Source organism: Haliotis rubra, unplaced genomic scaffold (genome assembly GCF_003918875.1).
Source record: "Haliotis rubra isolate DU_JTF1 unplaced genomic scaffold, ASM391887v1 Scf130, whole genome shotgun sequence".
Taxonomy (NCBI): Eukaryota; Metazoa; Mollusca; class Gastropoda; order Lepetellida; family Haliotidae; genus Haliotis; species Haliotis rubra.
In genome coordinates, this window is record NW_025765226.1 from 176,688 (window position 1) to 201,101 (window position 24,414).

The 24,414-nt window shown below is 38.9% G+C and overlaps 1 protein-coding gene across 1 annotated transcript in view; it reads right to left on the minus strand.

The window, feature by feature from the left end:
* LOC124267260 overlaps window positions 1–24,414 on the minus strand; it is a 219,708-nt gene that overhangs the window by 18,044 nt on the left and 177,250 nt on the right. The window contains 11 exon segments of the mRNA XM_046702172.1: window positions 468–740; window positions 1,251–1,431; window positions 2,056–2,223; window positions 3,073–3,202; window positions 5,603–5,832; window positions 6,438–6,620; window positions 7,021–7,164; window positions 9,389–9,486; window positions 9,729–9,898; window positions 10,835–10,944; window positions 14,836–14,969. Of these exon segments, the coding sequence (XP_046558128.1) occupies window positions 468–740; window positions 1,251–1,431; window positions 2,056–2,223; window positions 3,073–3,202; window positions 5,603–5,832; window positions 6,438–6,620; window positions 7,021–7,164; window positions 9,389–9,486; window positions 9,729–9,898; window positions 10,835–10,944; window positions 14,836–14,969 (1,821 nt within the window).

A 24,414-nucleotide genomic window follows, 5' to 3' on the forward strand; every position in this document is an offset into this window, starting at 1 on the left:
ATTAGCCACTAAACCGAAGGCTGAGTCAAGTTTCTGTCATTCAAATATTTATCCACATATCAATATTAAAAATGATATAAGATGATGCCACAAGTCAGGTCCTGGATAGTACCAGGGTCCTGTTCACTGTCCTGGCACGGGTTTGAAAGGACTGGAGTCCTATGTCACAGACACAAGCAACAAATCAGGGGGCATCACCCACATCTTCTGCATGTGTCGGACATGGACAATATAAGGTACACTATCTGAGTACATTTTGACACAGATGATACAAAGACAAAATCCCAAAATGTTGATTGTTCGATATCACTAAAAGTCCATTATGTACCCATCATGGCACCACACAACAAAGAGACCACAGCACTATTGTTGTTGTATGTGTGGGAGTTGCAATCATCAGCGCTACAACCCTGTTGCCAAGAGCCCTAACCAGTAACTTGGAGTAGACAGACCATTACTATTCTCACCATTCTGTGATCTTGCAGGTGCTGGGACTATAAGATTTCCAATGACTTTGTCGGTGATCCTTGGCTGGCTCGGCGGAGGAGGAATGACCATGTTGTCTATGTACGTGTTTGCATGCTCCGTTATAAAGTCACTTTGTGGTGGCTTCGTCCGAAGAGAGCGCACCGTCAGAAACAGAGTCCTGGATTCATGAAGCAACATCTCTATATACACCATATCTAGCTCCGACACAATCTTGCCGTTGATCACCAGAAGCTCATCTCCAATTATGAGTCCTGAAACAGACAAGATATAGATGAATAGTCTGCTGTTATGTCACTTGGAACAGCAATCCAGTTATACCACTGTCTGTTTAATTTGGGAAGAAAGCCCAAGGTGACATAGGTGTCAAACAGGAACCATTTTGGTTAAATGCACAAGTAGGACGCTGACAAACCTGGAAACCTAATCAGGTTGAACCGGGATTCGATCACAGGTTCCAAATAAAGGTCATGTGATGTAACTTTGCATCCACTCCACAAACAACAAACATTGTTGCAAACAAAAAGGCAAAATGACCAAAAAGTTATGATGTAATATCATGAACTAGTCATAATTTAAAAAAAGGTGTTAAAATAATATCATCATAGTAACAATGTATTTTCCCACAATTATTAGTATAAACATATACCTAGTAAGTGTGAAAGATGTATTTTCATTCTTTCACAAAATACTATCCACCTCAAAGTCAAGAAACATGATTAAATTACAAATGTATACATCACATTTCCATAATAAATACTTACCCCTCTTCTCTGCCACACAGCCACCTGTGACATCACACACATACACTCGTAGTTCATCATCACGATCAAAGTCTTCCACAAGCTCCGCCTCCACTGCAAAGCCGAACACACCATCCTTGGAGGGCTTCGTCAACTCCAGTTGGAATATACTCTTCTGACAAACCTCTATAGCATCATATCTCTGTAACATCAACATGGTAACCTGGTAGCATATCACTGTAACATTGGGCAACATCATGTAGCATGGTATCATATCACTATAACATTATGTAACATTCATCACATCTCTGTTACATCTAGCAACATCATGTTACATAGTATCATATCATGGTAAGACCAAGTTATATTGTATATTATCTCTGTAACATTATGTAACATAGTATCATATCACTGTAACACCGAAGTTATATTGTATATATCTCTGTAACATATGTAACATAGCATCATATCACTGTAAGACCAAGTTATATTGTATATTATCTCTGTAACATCATGTAACATAGTATCATATCACTGTAACACCAAGTTATATTGTATATTTTCTCTGTAACATCATGTAACATAGCATCATATCACTGTAACACCAAGTTATATTGTATATTATCTCTATATTATCTCTGTAACATCATGTAACATAGCATCATATCACTGTAACACCAAGTTATATTGTATCTTATCTCTGTAACACCAAGTTATATTGTATCTTATCTCTGTAACACCAAGTTATATTGTATCTTATCTCTGTAACATCCAATAACACTATTTAAAACATTTTGTATCTCAGCGAAGTTCTACTAAGCCTCACCAATGACTTGATACAAGCATGTCTGTCTGGAATAAGAAACTTATTGTCTGGAGCACCCAGCGGCTTAATGCGGACGTAATGGTCGCGCGGGTTGAGTTGCCGCTTGTTACAGGTTGACTCCAGGAGATCCCTCACCGTCGTCCTCTTGTCGATGCCAACCAGCATTGTCTGAAAGTCATAGGACTGCAATGCCAAGTTAAACTATTTCTACGTTCTATCTACCAAACAACCATTCTACACTAAACTAGGGCATACTATCTTCCTCATGATTAATTTGGAAAGAATCTTTACAAGCCAAACAATTGAGGAAGATTTCTATGGAAAAGTTGTTGTTGTTAATATAATGATCTGTATTGTCACAATATTGAATTATTCCTGTCAATAAATGATGCTCCTCAGTACAACAGATACCCTATATTTTCTATCTATCTCTACCAACAAATTAAAGGTAAAGTTACTTATGACTGTGTATCATGGAATTAGGTTCAAGAGTAAGTAATACAAACCATAAACACTATCTACATGAAATTTAGTAATCAAATCTAATTTGAAATGTATTGAACACCAGGATCCAGATGGGGGTCAGACACTTCATGAGAGAATGCGGGAAAAACTACACTACAAGTTCAGGAATATTGAAAGTACATCCAAACACAGTTTTCTCATGATTGTTTATATCGTCTGGAAGAAAATATTGCAGAATCATGAAAATCAAAACAATTTGTATTTATTGATGCTGTATCAAAACATAACACATATTTCTGTGCATGGTGAGCAATCTCATGCTAACATGTCAGGAAATAATACATTTACATCAAGCATTAACATAAACAACCAATTGTCTTGTTCAGTTCTGTTTATAGCGTACACTCAAAGCATCTTGTTAGACTGACTAGAAACGTCAAGCACTAAATATGACAAACTATTATTTCACACAGAGTATAAATAAAGGTAACCTTGTGCCCCAGGTGAGAAGATTACAGGTAAGAGATAAGACAGGTGAGAGAAGTGTAATACCTGGTTGTTAGGCAACATGACCCTGGAGAGACTCTCGGTGCCCTGGCTGCTGTCACAGAGTGACTTCTCCGTCAGGTTGTCCATGGAATCTGACAGAAGTCGCTCGCTGTTACCCGTTTTGAACACAGCCCTGTAAACCAGACACAGTAAACTTACATTGCGTCAGGCCATTTTCCTCCGGCTTCATAGACATATATTTTTAACTTGGATCGGTGATTGGAATAAAAATATATAAATGTAACATGTTTTTAGAGCAATCTTTTAAAAGTGTGGTCATAGGTTGGGCTACAAAACGAACATGAAAGAAATGGGCTGTTTGAAGTGTTAATTTGAATGACAAGTCAAAGAGTTATCTCCCTTACTGTATCGATCTGGTTAGATTTTTTATAATTGCTGAAATGTAACTGACTCAGCAGGAAGAAAAGACGACTGCCGGAATATTCTAAAGAAAATTATTTTACATTGGGAATTTTTGTTTGTTTGGGGAATAATATAATATCTACAGGAATATTGACGGCTTTGAAATCAAAATAGCCATGAGCCATGAGGATCTGGGTCTTGATCCACAAACCAAAGGAAATGACTGTCACACTTTTTCACAGAAATACCAGCATCTTATCACAGAGCCTTACTGTTCTACAAAGCAATGTTAGTGGTACGACTATTGTAAGGCGATGTCAAAAAATGGGAGATATTAACACTTAGGATAGTTGTTCGCAAAGTATGATGAAAACTGTACCATGGCATTAACATGCTCTCATACTTAATTAAAAATAGTTCTTCCTCTGCATGTCCTTCCTATATACTGTGCTGCATCCTAATAGATACATACCATCTGGCACATTATGTCTCCATACATTCAAAATGTATTCCATGAATTTGTCTTTAAAAGTTTGGTCTATAAACAATAATTCCTGATTGCACTCACCCACACTTGCCTGTTTGTCATGTAACCCTTTACTCAGCAATATTCCAGCTATAAGACAGCGTCTAGCCCAGACAATCCAGTGATTGACCAGAGGTGCACAATTGGAATACAATGACACGCATCGACCAAGTAAGCGAGGACCACTGTCCAATCCCATTTATCCCAAGTATGGCTTGCTGGTGACCCATTGTAACCTGAATTTTCACAGGCTACACTTGCAGATATAGAAGGTCAACTAACCAGGTAGCACAGTACAATGTGGGCAACAGACTTGTGTGTATCGCTAGACTGTAAGCAAGTCTAGGTTTGCAGATAAACTGATAAGCATGACACTTTAAAAGAATCCAGATTCTATAACTATTGCACTTTTCGAGGCATAATGTCTTTCATGTCCAAATATCAAAATTGACATATCACACAAAGTTTTGTGTCATAATGTTACTATCGCTATCAGTATTTGCAGATCAAGAAAGGTCTCCTTATTTGGTTTTGATGTATAAAACCTCCTACGTTGTTTGAAGATGACCCAGCTAACCCCAGTGCTGTTGCCGGATGCCATCAGCAGTGTCTAGATCTATCTTTCTATACAGTACACTTGCTACAATGAGCACACTTATAGGAGACTGACAGATATAAAGCACTGTTTCTGGTCATGAATATGATGCCATCAGCAGTGTCTAGATCTATCTTTCTATACAGTACACTTGCTACAATGAGCACACTTATAGGAGACTGACAGATATAAAGCACCGTTTCTGGTCATGAATATGATGCCATCAGTAGTGTCTAGATCTATCTTTCTATACAGTACACTTGCTACAATGAGCACACTTATAGGAGACTGACAGATATAAAATGATGCCATCAGCAGTGTCTGGTACATTGCTACAATGAGCACACTTATAGGACAGACTGACAGATATAAAGATGAATGCCATCAGTAGTGTCTAGATCTATCTTTCTATACAGTACACTTGCTACAATGAGCACACTTATAGGAGACTGACAGATATAAAGCACCGTTTCTGGTCATGAATATGATGCCATCAGTAGTGTCTAGATCTATCTTTCTATACAGTACACTTGCTACAATGAGCACACTTATAGGAGACTGACAGATATAAAGCACCGTTTCTGGTCATGAATATGATGCCATCAGTAGTGTCTAGATCTATCTTTCTATACAGTACACTTGCTACAATGAGCACACTTATAGGAGACTGACAGATATAAAGCACCGTTTCTGGTCATGAATATGATGCCATCAGTAGTGTCTAGATCTATCTTTCTATACAGTACACTTGCTACAATGAGCACACTTATAGGAGACTGACAGATATAAAGCACCGTTTCTGGTCATGAATATGATGCCATCAGTAGTGTCTAGTTCTATCTTTCTATACAGTACACTTGCTACAATGAGCACACTTATAGGAGACTGACAGATATAAAGCACCGTTTCTGGTCATGAATATGAACTGAATATTTTTGTTGAAATGAGTAGAACAAACTATGGTTACTACGAACCAAATTTAGTACCTTTAAGTTCATTAACTGCTATAAAACGCATAAAATGGTTGTAAATATAGGAATATATCTCACTCTGTGCTGACGCCAGCGCCCATCAGAGCTGTGGGTGTCCTTGACCTTGGTTTTTGAAGCGTGTCAGATTTGGGCGACAACATGCCTCCCTTCTGGGCCCCCTTTCCATAGATGTTTGGCAGTATCAGAGGTTTCCTGGCACAGACCAGAGCATGGAACGATGTGACAGTGAAGATCCCCAGACGGCCCAGAGTGGTCTTTGTGGCCTTCGAAGCATTGGCAAGGAGTACCTGCAAATATGCCAGCAATACTTTCTGGATCAAAATAAACAAAATCATAAATATTGTCCTATCAACATGCAGTGACTTGCCTGAGAATCAATGACACCTTTGGGAAATTCTAATCAGGCCCAGTCCGTCCATGCCAAGTCCAATCTTATGGTTTTCACAAATCAATACAGTGCATTGTCCGCTTGTATTTTCAGCTCCCACAAATTCAAACTAGTATAGATAAATGTAAGCCAGTGGGTCATTCCTCTCTCATCATTTCAATAAACAGCCGTCTCTTACAAAAGACTCGTCCATTCAAAGAAACCAAACAAGCACACATTTCAAAGTCGTGTAAAAACAGTGACATTGTCCCAATCTAACATTGGGAAAATGTGTTTGATAAATATTAATACACCTGGTGTTTGCAGATTTGGTCAGTATGGTGCCTTCAACTATAAGTACATAGTTACATATATCCCTTCAATTACTGATGTTCATGACTTAACTCAACCATTATCAACCATTGCAAACCCTTTCTAAACAATTGTAATCCTTTCTTGAAATCAATAGTATACTCTAGATTCAAATTATCAAAGAACATTTTTCAAAGAGTTTTAGTGACTGACCTTGGGGTTTGGGAGTTCTGTCCCCTGCAAGGATGCCACATAGCAGCGAAGACGGTACTGCTCGATGTATAGCTTCTCGAGGTTCTCCTCCCACTGGGCAATCTGCTTCGCGATGGCGACCCGGCTCCTTGGGTCAGACACCACAGTCATCTGAAGCTCTGCCATTTTCTTCATTTTCACATCCTGGCGAATAACGATCACACAGTTTAAATAATGCCTTCCCAGAAACTCCATTCAAATGAATGTGATTGACATCATTCAATTCAACTTAATTCTCTTCCTGTGGGCGAGGAAAACAGGAAGTGGTGTCTTAGTCAAGTATATGCTCTACAATCACAAATTGGTCTCTAACAACACCGTTCCTTCTATTTCTGACATGTTTCTTCCAGTGACATTTGTTAAGGTAAATTGCTAACTATTCTGTATTCTCAACATCAATAAAATCCCACCAATCTGGATGGTAATTCTGATCAGCACATTTCCTGGGAGCCCTTGTAGATGAATAACTCAAGTCCTGAAGGTCTGGTTCCAGGATTAAAGGTTCCAGACAAACACTGACAATGATGACAACACTATTACTTACAATATCTACATTGGAGTCCAGCTTGAGGAGTTCGCTCTTCAATAGCTTCAGAGTATTGTCCTTCCCATGTTGCCGAGCATAGGATGAAGCACAGGCAGAGTGGATTGCTCGAATCCAGTTCTCAAGGTCATTTTGGGAGGAGGCCTAGGGAAGGGCGGAAGGTGAGGTGAAATGGGGTTTAACATCACACTTAAGATTATTTCGCTCATATGGCGCCGTGCATGCGTGTGTATGTGTGGCTGCTTGTACTAGCCCAGATTTAAGCTGGTCTTATAGTGCTATCTCACTGAGATACCACGCCACAGTTAAGCATGAACACCCAACTCAGACACATTATACTGACTCTGAGTCGACCAGTCCTTGTTGTACCCATTAATGCAGGCACGGACCAACAAGTACCGGTACCATATTTCAACGTCCTTTGGTATGACGTGGCCGCTCTCCAGGCGGACGCTCTAGCCACTACACAACGGAGACGGTTAGAAAAGGGCAGAAATTTGTTTTGTGAAGAACAGGATTCAAACTCAAACTCAGACAAACTAAAACATCATAAAATGAACTTCAAAGCTCTTGACCCCCCAACATGCAGTGCAGGTGAGGTATATTGCACTGCCAGTAACAGTTCTATCGAACTACCACACATTCTGTTTCAAAGTCAGCAAGTAGATAAACTATTTCTGATTCATTGACTTGACTGAATAAATGAGTGCATTGGGTTTAACACTGCTTTGAACATTTTTTAAACAACCTAACCAAGGTCCCCAGGGGACATCAGACGGTTACCAAATTATCTATCAGAGACGTCAATTTAAGCACTTAAATAAACAGAATCTCCATAACATTTGAAATCGTTGACATGTTGTGAGACTTTCCTGGACATGCTTCTGACACCATTGTCTAAATGACATGCATGGAGAATTTTGAATCCACAGCTGTAGAACTGGATTGTTCGAGAGTGCTGATGTAGCATATCTTTCCAAGTGTGAAATTAGTTAAGCACTGAAAAATAATTGGTTGTTTTTATAACCTGTTGTTGTGTTGTTGAACAGGGATAGCCATTAACGATTTAGAAATATATTAGCATATTTTTCCATACATTTTCATGAAAACAAGCCTCGTTTAAATATCATAAAGTTTTATTATTTATTATATATTGACAGTGTAACTTAAACCAAGTCAGTTCAACAAAGCATTTGGTTCTTGCAGAATTTGATAGTACACCCATTTATCATCTAAATCAGCTCCATAGGAGATATTGCTGCATCCACATGTCCTGGGAGTTTCACGTCATGGGACTGCAGAACAATGGAGATCACTGTGACATCACTGATTATTGTGACAAATCATAGTCAAGTGACATCACTATTCTCTTCCACACATGCTGGCTGGTTGTACTTGATGCTCAAGACAATGGTTTAAAGAGCTGGCAGAATGTTTCTGGGTGAGAAATAGAGCCTCATCATTGTGTCTTCTGAGATCAAATCCTCAACTCTTGGCAATTTGCAACGGTGGGACTGTCTATCTATATTGCACCAGATTCCATTTACCAAGCAAATGCTCCTGGCCAACACATGTTCTTCTAACTGGTGTTAAACAGAGAAGATTCAACCTAGGACAGCGTTGTTTGAATGAATAAGTTTACAGGTTTGTCTAGATGTGTGTGTGTGTGTGTGTTGGGGGGAGGTTGTCGTGTCGATGATGTGCTGTATTAAATCAATCTAGCACCATGTGTATTCAGAAGCATTTCAGGGACTTGTGCAGCAAGTTTTCTTTTTTAAATATATCTCAAATAGATTATGGCTGTGTGTTTGCATGCCAGAGTGAGATGTTTGAATCAGTTCTGGCATTGAGAGGCAACACATGCAGGGGTATCAAACTTACAATGATCAATTGTCAGTTATGGAAGATTCCGGTAGCAAATCTGATTTATTGGTGGCACTGTGGCAACATGCTACATACAGATGCACACTGATGATACCAATTGCTAATCAGCTTACGTAACTCTGTGAATGATTGATTTATAAATCGTATCCTAAAATAAAAGGCATAATGATGACAGAAAATTAATCATGATCAATGGCATTAATATGTGAATGGGTTCTAATTGATGAAATCCAGGACATTTAATGTCTCCTTCCTAGGATCCAGGACAGCATCAACTACATGACCTCACATGCTGGAGCTGGCTCCTCAGATGACCACTGACAGAAGAGTTACCTTCCTTGGACAACACCGAATTTCAGAGGAAAATCTGGCAACGTCAAAAGGTGTTTCACCACTAATTGCAGTTAAAATGTTAATTAGATTCTTCAGTCAACAAATGAAAATCAGAGGCCCTGCAACACTGTAACTATGTCCTGTTGCTCACCTGCAGAAGGTATGCATCACCGCATGCAGTGCTGAGAGAGAAGATGAAGTCTCGTTTTGGGTGTTCGGGTACAGCCTGGGCAATACCTCCTTCAATAACTGTAACCAGACAAGCAAGAAGAATGTTATACACTGGAAATACTTCACACCATGACATTAAAACCATAACAAATTAATTATAGGATTTTTATCCCTGCCTGTAGAGACACAAGTATGAACGCTCCTGAGATTTGAACACCGAATATTTCTGATCATCTAATTCAGTGGCTGCTGCTTTCAACACAGCCTGACCAACAAATGTCCATCTGTTGTATACAACACGTAGTGTATGTATGACTGACCTAGTATATGTCTCGGGACGCTGTTCTGGTTGACAGTGCTGCCCTCGTCACAATCGAAGAACAACAGGGTAGTTCCCTTCAGGCACATCCAGTACCGTCTCCAGTTCCGGCACGCTGCCAGTTCTATCTTCTTCTTTTTGTGGACAAGCCAGTTCTTTACTACAAGCCATCTACACCGACAGTCAACATACATACACATTAACATTACTTGCAATAATTATTGTATCCTAACAACAGTATCCTGGCAACAGGATTAGAGTTTTCATTCATATTTATGTGAAATATTATGAATTGTAAATATTAGAAGTATGCATTCTTTGAAAATGAGTGACTTTGAAATATTACTTTTGTTTGCATAGTCATTCAGTGTACATCTGGAGAAAGAGGCCATCAATGGTGAAAGAATACAAATTCATGAATCCTGATTAAGAACATGAAAAAGGAAATGTTTTTACAAGTGTGTACGGTAATGTCAGACCAAGGTACTCACCCTGCTTTCCTGATAACGCCGACCTGTCTACCATAGGACAACAATGACACAGAGATCCGTCAGACCAAGGTACTCACCCTGCTTTCCTGATGGCTCTGTCCTGTCTACCATAGGACAACAATGGCACAGAGATCCGTCAGACCAAGGTACTCACCCTGCTTTCCTGATAACGCCGACCTGTCTACCATAGGACAACAATGACACAGAGATCCGTCAGACCAAGGTACTCACCCTGCTTTCCTGATAACGCCGACCTGTCTACCATAGGACAACAATGGCACAGAGATCCGTCAGACCAAGGTACTCACCCTGCTTTCCTGATAACGCCGACCTGTCTACCATAGGACAACAATGACACAGAGATCCGTCAGACCAAGGTACTCACCCTGCTTTCCTGATATCGCCGACCTGTCTACCATAGGACAACAATGACACAGAGATCCGTCAGACCAAGGTACTCACCCTGCTTTTCTGATGGCTACGACCTGTCCACCGTAAGACAGCTGTGACACAGAGATCTGTCAGACCAAGGTACTCACCCTGCTTTCCTGATGGCTCCGACCTGTCCACCGTAAGACAGCTGTGACACAGAGATCCGTCAGACCAAGGTACTCACCCTGCTTTCCTGATGGCTCCGACCTGTCTACCGTAAGACAGCTGTGACTCTGACTCTGTCATGGTGTTTATACTGCCGGTGTCACTCTCTCCACCGTCATCTTCAGATACCTGCACCACAACAGTTATACAGACTCCTTTACAAAACACTCATAAACATCAAGAAAGTTATTTTAACATAATCCTTCTATAATGCCAAGGAACCTATTGGATCATGTTGAAATGATAACAAATTTGCAATATTGTTACAAAGAACAACCTGACATCTCCATCCCAGTCATTTGCAGCGCTTCACTGTCAGTCAGAAACAGAAACACTGTCAACAGTTCTGAGGAGAATTTCATCCTATGTGTACTGTCTTAAGCCACATAATGTACCGATCCCCGGGGAATAAGCTTAACAAAATATATCACATAAGCCTATTACTAAAAAAATGGGGACATTATTTAACTGCCACTATGTCGTACAACAGAAGGTTTGAAGAGTACATCTGCTTATCATTTATATGCATACATCTGATTGCTCTCAACCAGTTTGAAATGATTGCTCATATCTTACTGTAGGCAGATCTTGTGGTTCAGGTGACCATGCTTGCTCTTAGTGGTTGACACCTTGCCCAGTGTTCAATATACAAGTACATTAAATCATGACATTCTAGATCTTACACATTGAATTATTAGCCTTTGATGTGTACAAGATAGGCTCAGAGCATATTAAATGATTATTGTTCTCTTCGGTTTAAAGTAATGCTGTCAGACATAAAGCTGGGTTGGCTGTGGAGGTAATGTCAGTTGTGTGGTAAAACATCAGTTAGGGACACTTGGAGATACCGGGTGATTGATCAAAGAATTCACATTGTCAGACAGGCTAACAGGACAAGCATGCTATCTCTCCTGGTAGACTCCAGGCTTGAACAGGAACAGACAAATCACAGTTGTTCCACAGATATGTAAATCACACTCAAATTAAAGGGAGATAACTCAGTAGTTGCTGTGTTTGTCAGGTTTGATTCCCAACAATGCTTGACAAACATTATTCATTCTTGATTCCTGAATGATACCATGATAAATGTTGTGACCGTTAACAAAAATAACAAATGCAAATGTGGTTGATTGAAGAAAAAAATAACAAATGTAAATGTGGTTGATTAAAGATACTAGGGCTAGGACAAGTCCACCCTCCAATGTTACCATGGAGCTACAGTGAAATCTTGTCATGAAACAATATGTCACGCGACTAATCATTAGTCTGGGTATTGGGTACAGAACCACCCAATCAGAGTGTCAGAGTTAACCAAGAAGACGAGCCCAAGAAGACGTTTCTCTTGACTCTTCTTTTTCACACTTTAAAAAACTATTCTTGTTTTCATTTTCGAACTTGCATCTTGGACAAAGGACTTTAATAAAAGAACACAATAACTTCGAGGTGAATCATGTGAAGGTATGTAATTCCTTTGTGATATATCTGCAATTTACACACCAAAACCCTTCTATGATATCACCAGTCCACCATCAGTAATAATACCCTAACACTGCACTAGTTCCTGAGCCAAGATTACATAATTGCCATGGCAGTGATTCGTCCTATATTGCATGATAGGAGAATATTAGCAGGGCATCAGGCACTCCAGGATTGATTTATCACAGAATCCCCTCACCCCCTAATTCCTGGTCACCAGGTCACTGTGACCAGCCCTCCCATCGGATCAATACAGTTCACACTGCTGGTCATACCAACCACTCATTACTATAGGAATATCTCGAGTCCTTCATCAGAAGTCAGGTCTGTTACTGAAGGGCTTCCTCAATGTCTTTGTGTTCTGATTGTCCTTAGGTACTGTCGGTGTCAATGAAAGGTTGTGTTTTGTCGTTCAAAAACGATTTTATTCCAGCATAATCTATCTTTGGTCTCTTAAAGTTTTAGAAATCCTTTCTCTGACCACAGGATTGTGGGGATCCATTATAATATTAAAAGTCCCCTGTGTGTTGTGAGACTAAATGGATTGGGTGGTCAGGCCTGGTGACTGCATGCCATCTTAACCCGTATGTGTGGATCGATGCTCATGACATCAATCACTGGATTGTGTGATCTCAATGATTTACATACTGCTGTCACATGGGTGTAAACTGGCTGTGTGTGCCATTACAAAACTAAATGAAAAGAAAATTGTATCCTATATAAACAGTAGAGGTTGATCAACAAAAGAATCAAAACCATTCTCATTATAGTGCTTGTGAATCTGTAGATGACACACTAGCTTTAAATACAAACATATTCCTGTTTTTCACTATTTCTGTGTTACTAAAAGGGTTCCTTCCTATACTGAAAATAATTCATATTTCTCCTCAATTGATTGAATTAACATCTCCATAAATTTGTTCCTATGTTCTTAAACACATGTCATTCAATTATGCTACTAGATAACTGTTTCTAGATCTGTAGATTCTGTAAATCTTACTGTATTTTTGTGATGATAATTGAACATACATGAATGGAGATCATTCACATAGGCTAAATACCAATCTGTCTTCTGTAAACACACACATTGCTCTAACAACCATTAACATGGCTAGATGCCTCATCAGACAAGACCATGTGCTAAACATTGACAGTACTCATACTTACAGACATGTATCGGTTCCGCAGGTAGGTAGACAACTTTCAGTGACCATGACAAATAATCACTATTTTTATCCATAACAGATACTACCCAACAGAAGTTAAAGAGCACTTCACCCTTTTATAACACAATAGTTATCCCTTAAACAAAGAATCAGGTGTTCCTTATCTTCATTTGAGCAGTATACATGTCCCAACAGAGTCTCCAGTCCCAGACGAGTGAGTCAGGAACCTTTACACTGAAGCAATACCTTGTCAAGGCTGACAACACCTACATCACTGGTGTTAGTGTTGGGTCTGAATGAGTTAATCCTACACTACCCCCGCCACGATGCAGGCCGACCTACTAGAATACTGACACACACCAGGGGTTATACTTCCTGCTGGGGAGATTGTCTGTGGGCACCTATATATCATCTGGGTGCACTTTGTACTATATTTGTATATTTGTGGTCTCACTAGATGTTCATGGTTTCAATTTGTATCATTTGGTTAGGTTGAATATTTTCCCTTATTTTCAGTTTCAAGTAACACATTGTTAAACAGTTATATGAAATAAAAGAAAAAAGTTTGGTGTTTGGTTAAAATATTGTTTCAAGCCATTGTTACACATTATGTTTGAAATCATTCAAGATCTGTTTGGTGTCACTGAACATTAATGTAACACCAACAACTGGGCTTCCTGTCTGTCAACTCTCACAAAGAAGCTCCGTGAGAAATATCATATGTCATCTGGAACACTAGTTCATCATTTACTCTACCGTCAACGATATTTGTACATTTTTCTTTTTCCCTTAAATTCAAAGAGGTTTCCTTAAGTGTGTCATCACACTGTGCTTTCACTTGCCACGCAGTATGACGTGGAGATGCTATATTTATCACTCGGTAAGTCTCTGAGGACCATAATATATCTGCTTCCCTGTCAAATATGATGAGTCAGACATATTTCACAACTTAAATATTTCGCTTTTAATTTCAATCTGACATTTTGTCCAGACTGACATAAATCTAGGAATGTAAAATTTGAAATTGTGTCATTAGAAGTCTGAGATCATCCTCTGTAAGAATTCTATGCCGGTGTAAATGATAAGAAGTGGCAAGTATTGGTTCCAGTTTAGTGAGTGAGTGAATGTGATTATATGCTAGTCTGAACACATCCAGCCACATCACAGTAACATGTATACCTGTATTCAGTATCCTTAGCAACACAAACCTGAGGTCGATAGCTTGAGCACTGATCCATTCTATCAGTGTACCAGGATGCAGCCAGGAGCTGAAGGCTAGGTATCCAAACTATTTTGCCTTTAATGCAGAATGGAATCTGCTTCCGTACATATTCAAAACTGACTGCACATTATGATTTGAATGATGCACACAACTTACATCAACTGTGAGATACTGTCGTACATCTGCCACCTCTCCGAGCTGGTTGATGATGTCACTGTGAGTGCTGCTACGACTGCCACCACTGCTGCCGCCAGACGACCTTGTATGAAGGTCATGGTTATGCCCTGGACCTGAAAGAAAACAAAAACTTGTAAACCCTCCAGTCTTACATTGAACAAGTGGAACTACGGTTATTGTTATTTTATTAAATTCTGTTCAAGAACTGAACAATAGCATGTATAGAGACCAGTCTTCCATGGCTGGACATGTGTTGATAATGTTGAATAATATCAGTGCTATATGAACACACGGAACATATGGTGTTGGTTTCCTTCCACAGGAGTGTTGGGAGTACTGAATAAAGCTTCCGATTATGGAACAGGTTTTGAGGTTTTTGTTCATTACTGATGTATTAACATTTCATTGTGTAAACATATAATTTAGCTCATGTGTAAGAACAATTGGACACAATATATTTGCATTAGGTCATTCCATCAACAAACGTATTGCTTTACCATTTTTGTAATCGTTTGTAGAGTTTGCGAATACCAATATATTGAAAAGCAGAAACAGACAATATTCATTGTTGCTAATCATACCTCTATCACAGACAATATTCATTGTTCCTGATCATACCTCTATCACAGACAATATTCATTGTTCCTAATCATACCTCTATCACAGACAATATTCATTGTTCCTTATCATACCTCTATCACAGACAATATCCATTGTTCCTGATCATACCTCTATCACAGACAATATTCATTGTTCCTGATCATACCTCTATCACAGACAATATCCAATGTTCCTAATCATACCTCTATCACAGACAATAGTCATTGTTCCTGATCATACCTCTATCACAGACAATAGTCATTGTTCCTGATCATACCTCTATCACAGACAATATTCCAATGTTCCTAATCATACCTCTATCACAGACAATATCCATTGCTCTTAATCATACCTCTATCACAGACAATATTCATTGTTCCTGATCATACCTCTATCACAGACAATATTCATTGTTCCTAATCATACCTCTATCACAGACAATATTCATTGTTGCTAATCACACCTCTATCACAGACAATATCCATTGTTGCTAATCACACCTCTATCACAGACAATATCCATTGTTCCTGATCATACCTCTATCACAGACAATATTCATTGTTCCTGATCATACCTCTATCACAGACAATATTCATTGTTCCTGATCATACCTCTATCACAGACAATATTCATTGTTCCTGATCATACCTCTATCACAGACAATATTCATTGTTCCTGATCATACCTCTATCACAGACAATATCCAATGTTCCTAATCATACCTCTATCACAGACAATATTCATTGTTCCTGATCATACCTCTATCACAGACAATATTCATTGTTCCTGATCATACCTCTATCACAGACAATATCCAATGTTCCTAATCATACCTCTATCACAGACAATATCCATTGCTCTTAATCATACCTCTATCACAGACAATATTCATTGTTCCTGATCATACCTCTATCACAGACAATATTCATTGTTCCTAATCATACCTCTATCACAGACAATATTCATTGTTCCTAATCATACCTCTATCACAGACAATATTCATTGTTCCTAATCATACCTCTATCACAGACAATATTCATTGTTCCTAATCATACCTCTATCACAGAAAGAATTTGATCCCAATCATATCTCATTATTCAATAAATCACAGAAAACATGTGATGATTCCCAGATCCCCAACCGGTACAAGTGAACCACTGCACCATGATGTCAGCTGGCATTGTCAGCACACAACCAGCCCATTCTCTGCTACAAAATATTTACCTTCATCCTCATCATATTTGTCTGAGCAAAACAGATTTACATCTCTTTACACCCTTTTCTCTAACACAACCATAAATAATATTAGACCTAAATATTTCCCACTTATGAAAACATTTAAACGTGCAGTAACTAAATGTTGTATCAACATGAACCAGACATCTAAATACTGGGCTGTTAGATCTACAGGTTGCTCTTATGGCGTCAACATCCAACTGTTGTCTGAATCAACACCTACCTAGGAAATACATTCGCAAAACATGATCTGCACTTGAAGGACTTTCACCAAAGGTGTTAAACCAAAGCTTCCTCACAGTGACAGAACATTTTGCCTGAAAATATCTTAAAGAAATGTTGACAATTAATTGAGAAGCAAACAAGGTGATGCTTGTTATACATTTACCAAACAGTTGAAGAACAAATATAGGTCAGTTATCCTATTAGAGTCAAGTGCAGCATTTGTTCTTATTCAAGCTACACTTTAAAATATTTATAATGTGTGTAGCAGCCATAAAATGTCTGAGTCCCATGCTGGGATTCAAACCACAGAACTTCTGATCTGAAGTCAGATGCCTTGTCTACATGACCAAAGAGGTTAACTCTGTCACTTGCTGACAAGGTAAGGATGTCATCAGTGGGATGATGATTATTATTGGGTTTATTTAGCGTCGCACGCACAACTAAGGTATTTCGGCGACAAGGTAGTACACTTATTAAGAAAAGAGGGGGAACAAAAAATATAAATTTTGAAAGAGTGGTGTTACTACACACAAAAATATATAAAAACAAACAAAAAAACCTGAGTATTAAGGGAATTTTAAATGGGAGGCCAAATTACAAAGTTAAACAATATGAAATAGGTAAAGAATACACCACAGGCTGCTACATATGCATTATATCGTCTCTCATAAAGTGATTTAATTAATTGACAATTCAACTAAAACTGCACACAGTGCATCTAAGGCAAAGTAGTTTTCAAACAGAAAAGGTTGTCTTTAAAATATACAGCACATGCCTTTCATGGTGTAAAATAGCTGTACACCCAAATGTTCAAGTCATTTCCTGACCCTTGTCCTCAAACACTGAAGACTGTGACCTACACTCATCCACAGATTCCAGGTAACACTTTAACTGACAGCAAGTAACAACACTTTTCTCCAGGTGAGAATTGAGGAAGTGGTTAAAGCTGCCAGGTGATTGTGGTATTTGTCCCACCTTTGTTTTAATTGTTCACTAGACAATGAGCCCAGGTGAAGGTCCCCGCTGGAGGCACAGGATTACACTGGACAGGGACAATACAATTCATGCATTCTTCCCACATCAGTAGACATCCAGTCAAATCAAGGTCCTTGATTGATGTTACACATTTATTGTAAAATACACCTTGTTTACTGTCCTGACACTTATCTAATCAAAGGCCAAGCCAAGCTACATTATAATGGTATTACGTAAAGACACAGTAGGTTACCATGGTTACCTGGAGGATTATGGGACTTTAAAGTGTGAACACAAGAAGCTACCCTTATGCTCATCTGTTTGGGAATGCCTGTGGTGCTTCTTCTAACCATATACTCAGACAAGCCTAGGTCATGAACAGGTAACAGAATAATTTACAGTAGTATATGTATGGTCTTTTATTAATCAGCCAAGCAACATTAAAAAGACTTTGGATTTAAGTGATCGATGTATTACAGAAACAGAAAAGTTTTATTTCACTAGTTTAAGACAAAGATTTTGTCACATAGTAAACTGATATAAGAATAACATGACTTTCGAACTAGAATACAATTTAGTAATCATAAAGGTTTATTTTTGTTTGTTTATATTCAGTTATTGGGAAGCAAAAACATTTCAAACAAAGTGACTTTGACAGATGCCCACTGACAATCTCCATGGCCATGATGGGGGAAGTTTCCTCTAATCCCTGATGAAATTATTACATCTCTAATATTAGGTTTAACCATAGACAGTGTCATGTACATCAAAACTCGATTTCATTTCACAGTTAAAAATATAACAGCGCAGTGCAACAAAACCAACACCTGCTCCAGCATGCCTGTACACAATAACATTGTTCACTGTCCCTGGAATATTTCAAAATAACTACAGGTTCATTTTCCAAATTCAAAGTCACGTAAGGTCAACCCTAATGACAGTGACATATCAGTATTGGGACAAGCCATGCATTGCAGCACAGATTTACATTTTCATGTAATGTGATGAAATCAAATATTCACACCTTTTGCTCTCAGAGACAGGAACTTGTCAATCAAACAATTACATACTACTTTCCTGACAGAGATTACATGTTGGAGATGAGGCCATCAGTGGCGCGTCTGTTTCAAGTCAGACTAGATCGTAGTGCCGTTTAACACAACAATCCCTTTGGTCAGAAGCTATTTGAACAATTGTCATGGAATTTTACATAAAAACTGTAAATGTAAATCTGTAGTGCTTATAAACATCGTAAAGCACTTCAGCATTGTGGCCGGTGTAACATCCATGACAACTTTCAGTCTTGTGTTTTAAGTAGCATCTCAACTGACACTGTATCAGTACAAAGAAGGTGCAAAGTGTTGGTCAATTTCATCAGCCGAATATATGGGGTACAAAAAGAAACTGTGCATTTTCTGGCCAGGGTAGTTGAAAAATTATTATTACATATCCAGAGAAACAGTGTATCCAATGCTTTGAAGGAGTGTGAAACCTCATAACCATCATCAAATAATAGTAATAAAAATATCAATTTTCACCAAACATGTTGTTCAGCATACACCAACTACTACTGCTTCACTTATGCCAAACCAAATCATACTTCAATTTCACTCAAGAGAGTTATGATATGTTAAATAACACTTGAAATTTAAGGCACTCCTTCAAACTGTGACGTTAAACTGACTTGGGACCTACCAGAAGCACTCCTCATATCCCCGGTGTCAACCTGACCGTATGCCATTCTATGAGAATAACTCTATACAACTTGTAGTACACAGTTATTTACAAAGGTCATATGTCGACTACAATAGCTCCATATTGATACACGCCTGGTTTGTCACATACACCTGTCTAGCGCCGCCACTCCACATCTAGCCTGTCTGTAACAGCAACACTGTAGCCCTTAACAAAGTGGTTTGTTTGTCTCAAGGAAATAGTACCACTTATCTCACCTCTAGATAACCATGATAACACCATAACATTCATTGCGTTTCAGTTCTGGTGTATATAAGACGTATTTCACACTGCCTTTCTCTAATGTTTCATGTGACCTAGCAATCAGTCATTGTATAATACATGAGGAATATTTGTACGCAGATAATAAATGATTTACATCCTGATGACTGAGGAACAAAAATATTCCATCATTAAATTCTAGAGTAAAATATTTGCTGACATTTAAATCAATTCTACTCAAAATCTTTCAAACAAAATAGGATTCCCATGATGTCCTGAAAGAGTTCAGCTGTTGAATATTGTAAAGTGTAAATATTAGAGTAATGATACCGTGATTACCCCCTGTCCTGCTGGTTCCAGTACAGCCAATGTCATCAACATGGACTCAGACAACAAGGATGCTGTTGTTGACGCAACCATCTCCAGGACACCAACTGATCAACTAAGCAAATTTGTTTCTTCAGGTGAAGACTCCCTGTTTTTCAACTGTGTGTTATTTCCTGATTCCAGTTTTATAGAAAGACAAATATTTTTGTAGTTAATTAATCATTACATTTCTTACATGTCTGGGCAAACATTAAGGACAGCCATTAGGATAAAGACTTGAATTTCACAGTACTTCCATTTAATAATATTCATTAACCATATATTTTCATTTTTTAGACATAAATGCTAAATTATTACTACTGGCTGAGTGGGTTAGGCATCTGACTTTTTGTGCAACAATGGAGATTAGGTGCCTGACTCTTAGGGTGTCGGGGTCGCATCAACTCAACAAAAGTACTAGAATCTGTAATACTGAGAAAGTGTAATCCAAAGTATTACATTTGACCACATTCTAAATGGCATTGTGTATTCAGAGATTACTACTCCTGTTGTGTTTGCACTGACATTTATCATGTTTAATATTACACTTCAGTCTTCTGGTGAGTGGGTGGTCAATGCATTTCTGCCCTCCTGTTCTGACTCCTGTTCATACTAGCCTATGGGACTTCACAGGGACATGTCCAGCAGGGAAGGGCAAAGGTCAGTAACAGGCAAATAGTCCTGTTTTCAGGAAGTGGAGACTGGCTGCAGCCTCAATCAACAGCACATGGGGGTCAAGGCAAGATCACCATAATGGACTTGTTAGTAAGCTGCTTGGTCGCAAATATTGAATCTATACACCTACGTATGACTATGAGACGTTAAGATATAAAAGTTTATCTTCCAAAATATTTTGTATTTGCCAGGTCATTCATGAACCACTACCATTACTGTAACAACTATATGTAATATTGGAATGTCCCCACATGTCAGCCATAAAAGCTTTTCCAACCCTAGTGAAACAACTTTTGAACAAGAATCTGAAATCTTCCCGGAAGGAACATGCTCGACTGCACCCGAAATTTGTGAATGTAGCCACGAATGGCTGGAGATGATGGAATATTACGCAACATAAAAGGAAAGCTGACTATTTTAAAATTGAGGTCATCTCGTTTGTCATAGAAAGAGAACTTTTTGTTGCACTGAATCTTAATACATAGATGTGACAATGATGGAGATGAAGGCAGCTGAAGGGAGACACAGCTTTGTGGTGATCCACCTCCTGTTAATGAACAGTGGGTCCCACACAGCAATAACAACCAAACCCAGTTGACTTATCTCAATATAATCATTTCTAATATGCAGGCAATCTATACACTGAAATTAAAAAGAAATTACTCAATTGCTAAAACAGGAATACATTTGACAGTTTGTAAAAATATACATTGTTCTGATAATAGAATTCTAAACTCCATTCAAGGACATTCCTAATTGCAGAAAATTTACCCCCCAAAAATGCATTGTTGATAAATGTAACAGTAAAGAGATAGTTTCCTGTACAACTCCCATTTACACATAAACAAATGGGGTCTAGAACACCACCCTGTACCATCCCATACCCAAAACATGTTAAACATAAAATTCACATGTCCAGCTGTACATAAATACATGTATGAATAAACCCAGGTTCTAACCCACAAAAACAATACTTCACTCACTGCTTTCCCTCATGCTTTGGTCACATGCTTGCAATTACAAGAACAATGGGTCACTGTGCCTACCTCTTCTAAACCAGATGTACAGCATGTGCACAGACCACCATAAAACGGGTAATTAAAGCTGCCTGTTAGCTGTCAACACCACCAATATATTCCGTGTGTATTGCCAAGTGAATATGCAACCATCTCAGAGGAGAAAAGACATGTTAAACAGGTTGTGTGCATTGTTAAGCAAACTCGTTATCCCTCCTCAGGTGTCTGTTTAAGAGGCACACACAATACCTGTCCTGGCATTTGTTTAGATTAACCACTCTTGTCATCAGCACATGTTTGTTTACCTCCCCGAGCTGTGGAGGAAGCAGAGGACACGCTTGTCCTAAAACATTACAAACATCACTGGTCCTCCTCATTACAAACACTGACCGCACTGACTGAAATGACAGGGCAAGTCTCTTGTGCTTATTCTCCATGCTGCTTTAAGTGGTATGATGAAGAGGAACACTATATGGATGGGCAACTTATTATTGCAAAGAAGTCGTCTATTCATAAAAAGCGTTCCTCTTCATTGTCCATGTTGTTAGGCAGTGGTTAATGTGTTCGCTAGACATGCCGAAGACTCAGGTTCTATTCCCCACATTGGTACAAAATATGTGTGAAACCCAGTTCTGGTGGTCCATGATATTGCTAAAAGCAATGAAAAACTAAACTCACTCACCATGGGTGTTACCAAGACAGTGATTACTAAAGGGCAGTGGTGTACATGGGTCCATTCTAGAATACTGCTAAATAGTTACCTAATATCATAGCATAGGAGACATCTTAATCTGTATCAGTTCCTAGATTAACCCATTAAGAAACATAATCACCCAAATACACTTACCTGTTTGTATTCTCATGAATGTTTTAGTTTCACAGCCCAGGTTCTGAATATACTTTCTGTAAAATGTTGTTCATCTACACTCTAAATAAGCATGACATGTTACCAGAGAGTTTTACTATTTGTAAGTCCTGTTGATGTAAAGGTGAACAAACAACTCTGGTAATCCTGTTAGCCAATATTATCAAGTCACAGTAAAGTACTGAGGTGTACAAATCCGTCAACTCATTCCTCCCATTCAAACACCTCCGATTTGTAAACCACTGATTCACAGCCGCTCCAATTATCCAATAAACATGTCAGCCGACATCTGGGAGCTGCTGGCACCTCACAGGAATCTGCAAAAATCATCCAGGTCTAGACAAGTGATGAGAGACTGTTTCATCTAGGCTATCCAACAAACTTGTTAATTGTATCAGCTTGGTCTGAAATAACACCCAGACTGATGAGTCTCTGAAGCCGAGGTGTACATCCAGCGTGGTCAGGATCTAATTACACCTTGGTAACCAATCTCAGTGTACACAATCCCAGTCTCCACTTGTTCCACACAACTGAATGTATTTCTTCAGAGTCTAGTACCATTCCACGGTCAGTTACCGTTAACCGTTTACCCAGCAGATTCCCAAGTTGTCCTGACTAGACCCCAATCTGATGTGGATGAGGTACAGGTCTGGAGACTGATACAGTATCCATTCCTTAGGAGTCAAACACCATGTTCTCAGTTTCCCTTTCTGGTCAGTTGTCCAATGTGCTGACCATCCTCAATCTTCCTGCTGGGTAGCCTAGATTCCGGGACACTCACTGCTACATGCACAGGATCCAGTTGAAGCACACACTATCCCCAGTTCACATGTCAATGAGACCTGTCTGAAGCCTCCACACTGACCCCTGGAGTGACCAGCTAAGCAGTTGTGCCCTTCCTGAATCTACATCCCCATAACAAATAAACACCCCTGACCTGCTGATCACATCCAGCTACACCAACAAAGAACCCAGTGTCCAGTTGGCCAAACACGCTGTGAGGTAATGGCCAATATCAACAGGGTAGCGTAAAGTAACCCTTCACCTTCACAGTGGGGCTCTATTGGGTGGTAATTACCGGGCTGTGGACCAGTGTTACAGCACTGTGATGTCAGGGAGGTGAAGAGGATGCTAAGTACCGCCCGGGGTCTCAGGTTTAGTCATGGGATACGATAATATTGTGCATGATATATTGACCAATTCACACCCCCTGTGTTTAATACTGACATGCTGTCACTGACTAATGGTGAAACTAAACCAAGGATGTCAGTGTGAAATACAGTGTATGTTTGTCACATAGGGAAATATTTATGTTGTTTTGTAAATGATGAATGAGTAATTAATGCTTTACGACTCATCAGCAATATTGCAGCTATTCGTGGCAATTCAACACATGAACCTATCATGAATGAGGCAAAAGGGAAAAACATTATTTAAATTATTAATTCAAAAGGAAATAAACACAAACCCCCAACATTTTAGGTTTTGAAACAAGCGCTTGTTATCATAGGCTTCATGATCTAATGTTTATGTCCACCTTTCATTTATACATACTGTCAGTGACAAATCATTAAAGACAGCTGCATACCAACACTCTATCCTCTCACTCTTATATGCAATAAACTGTATGTTTCTGACCAACTA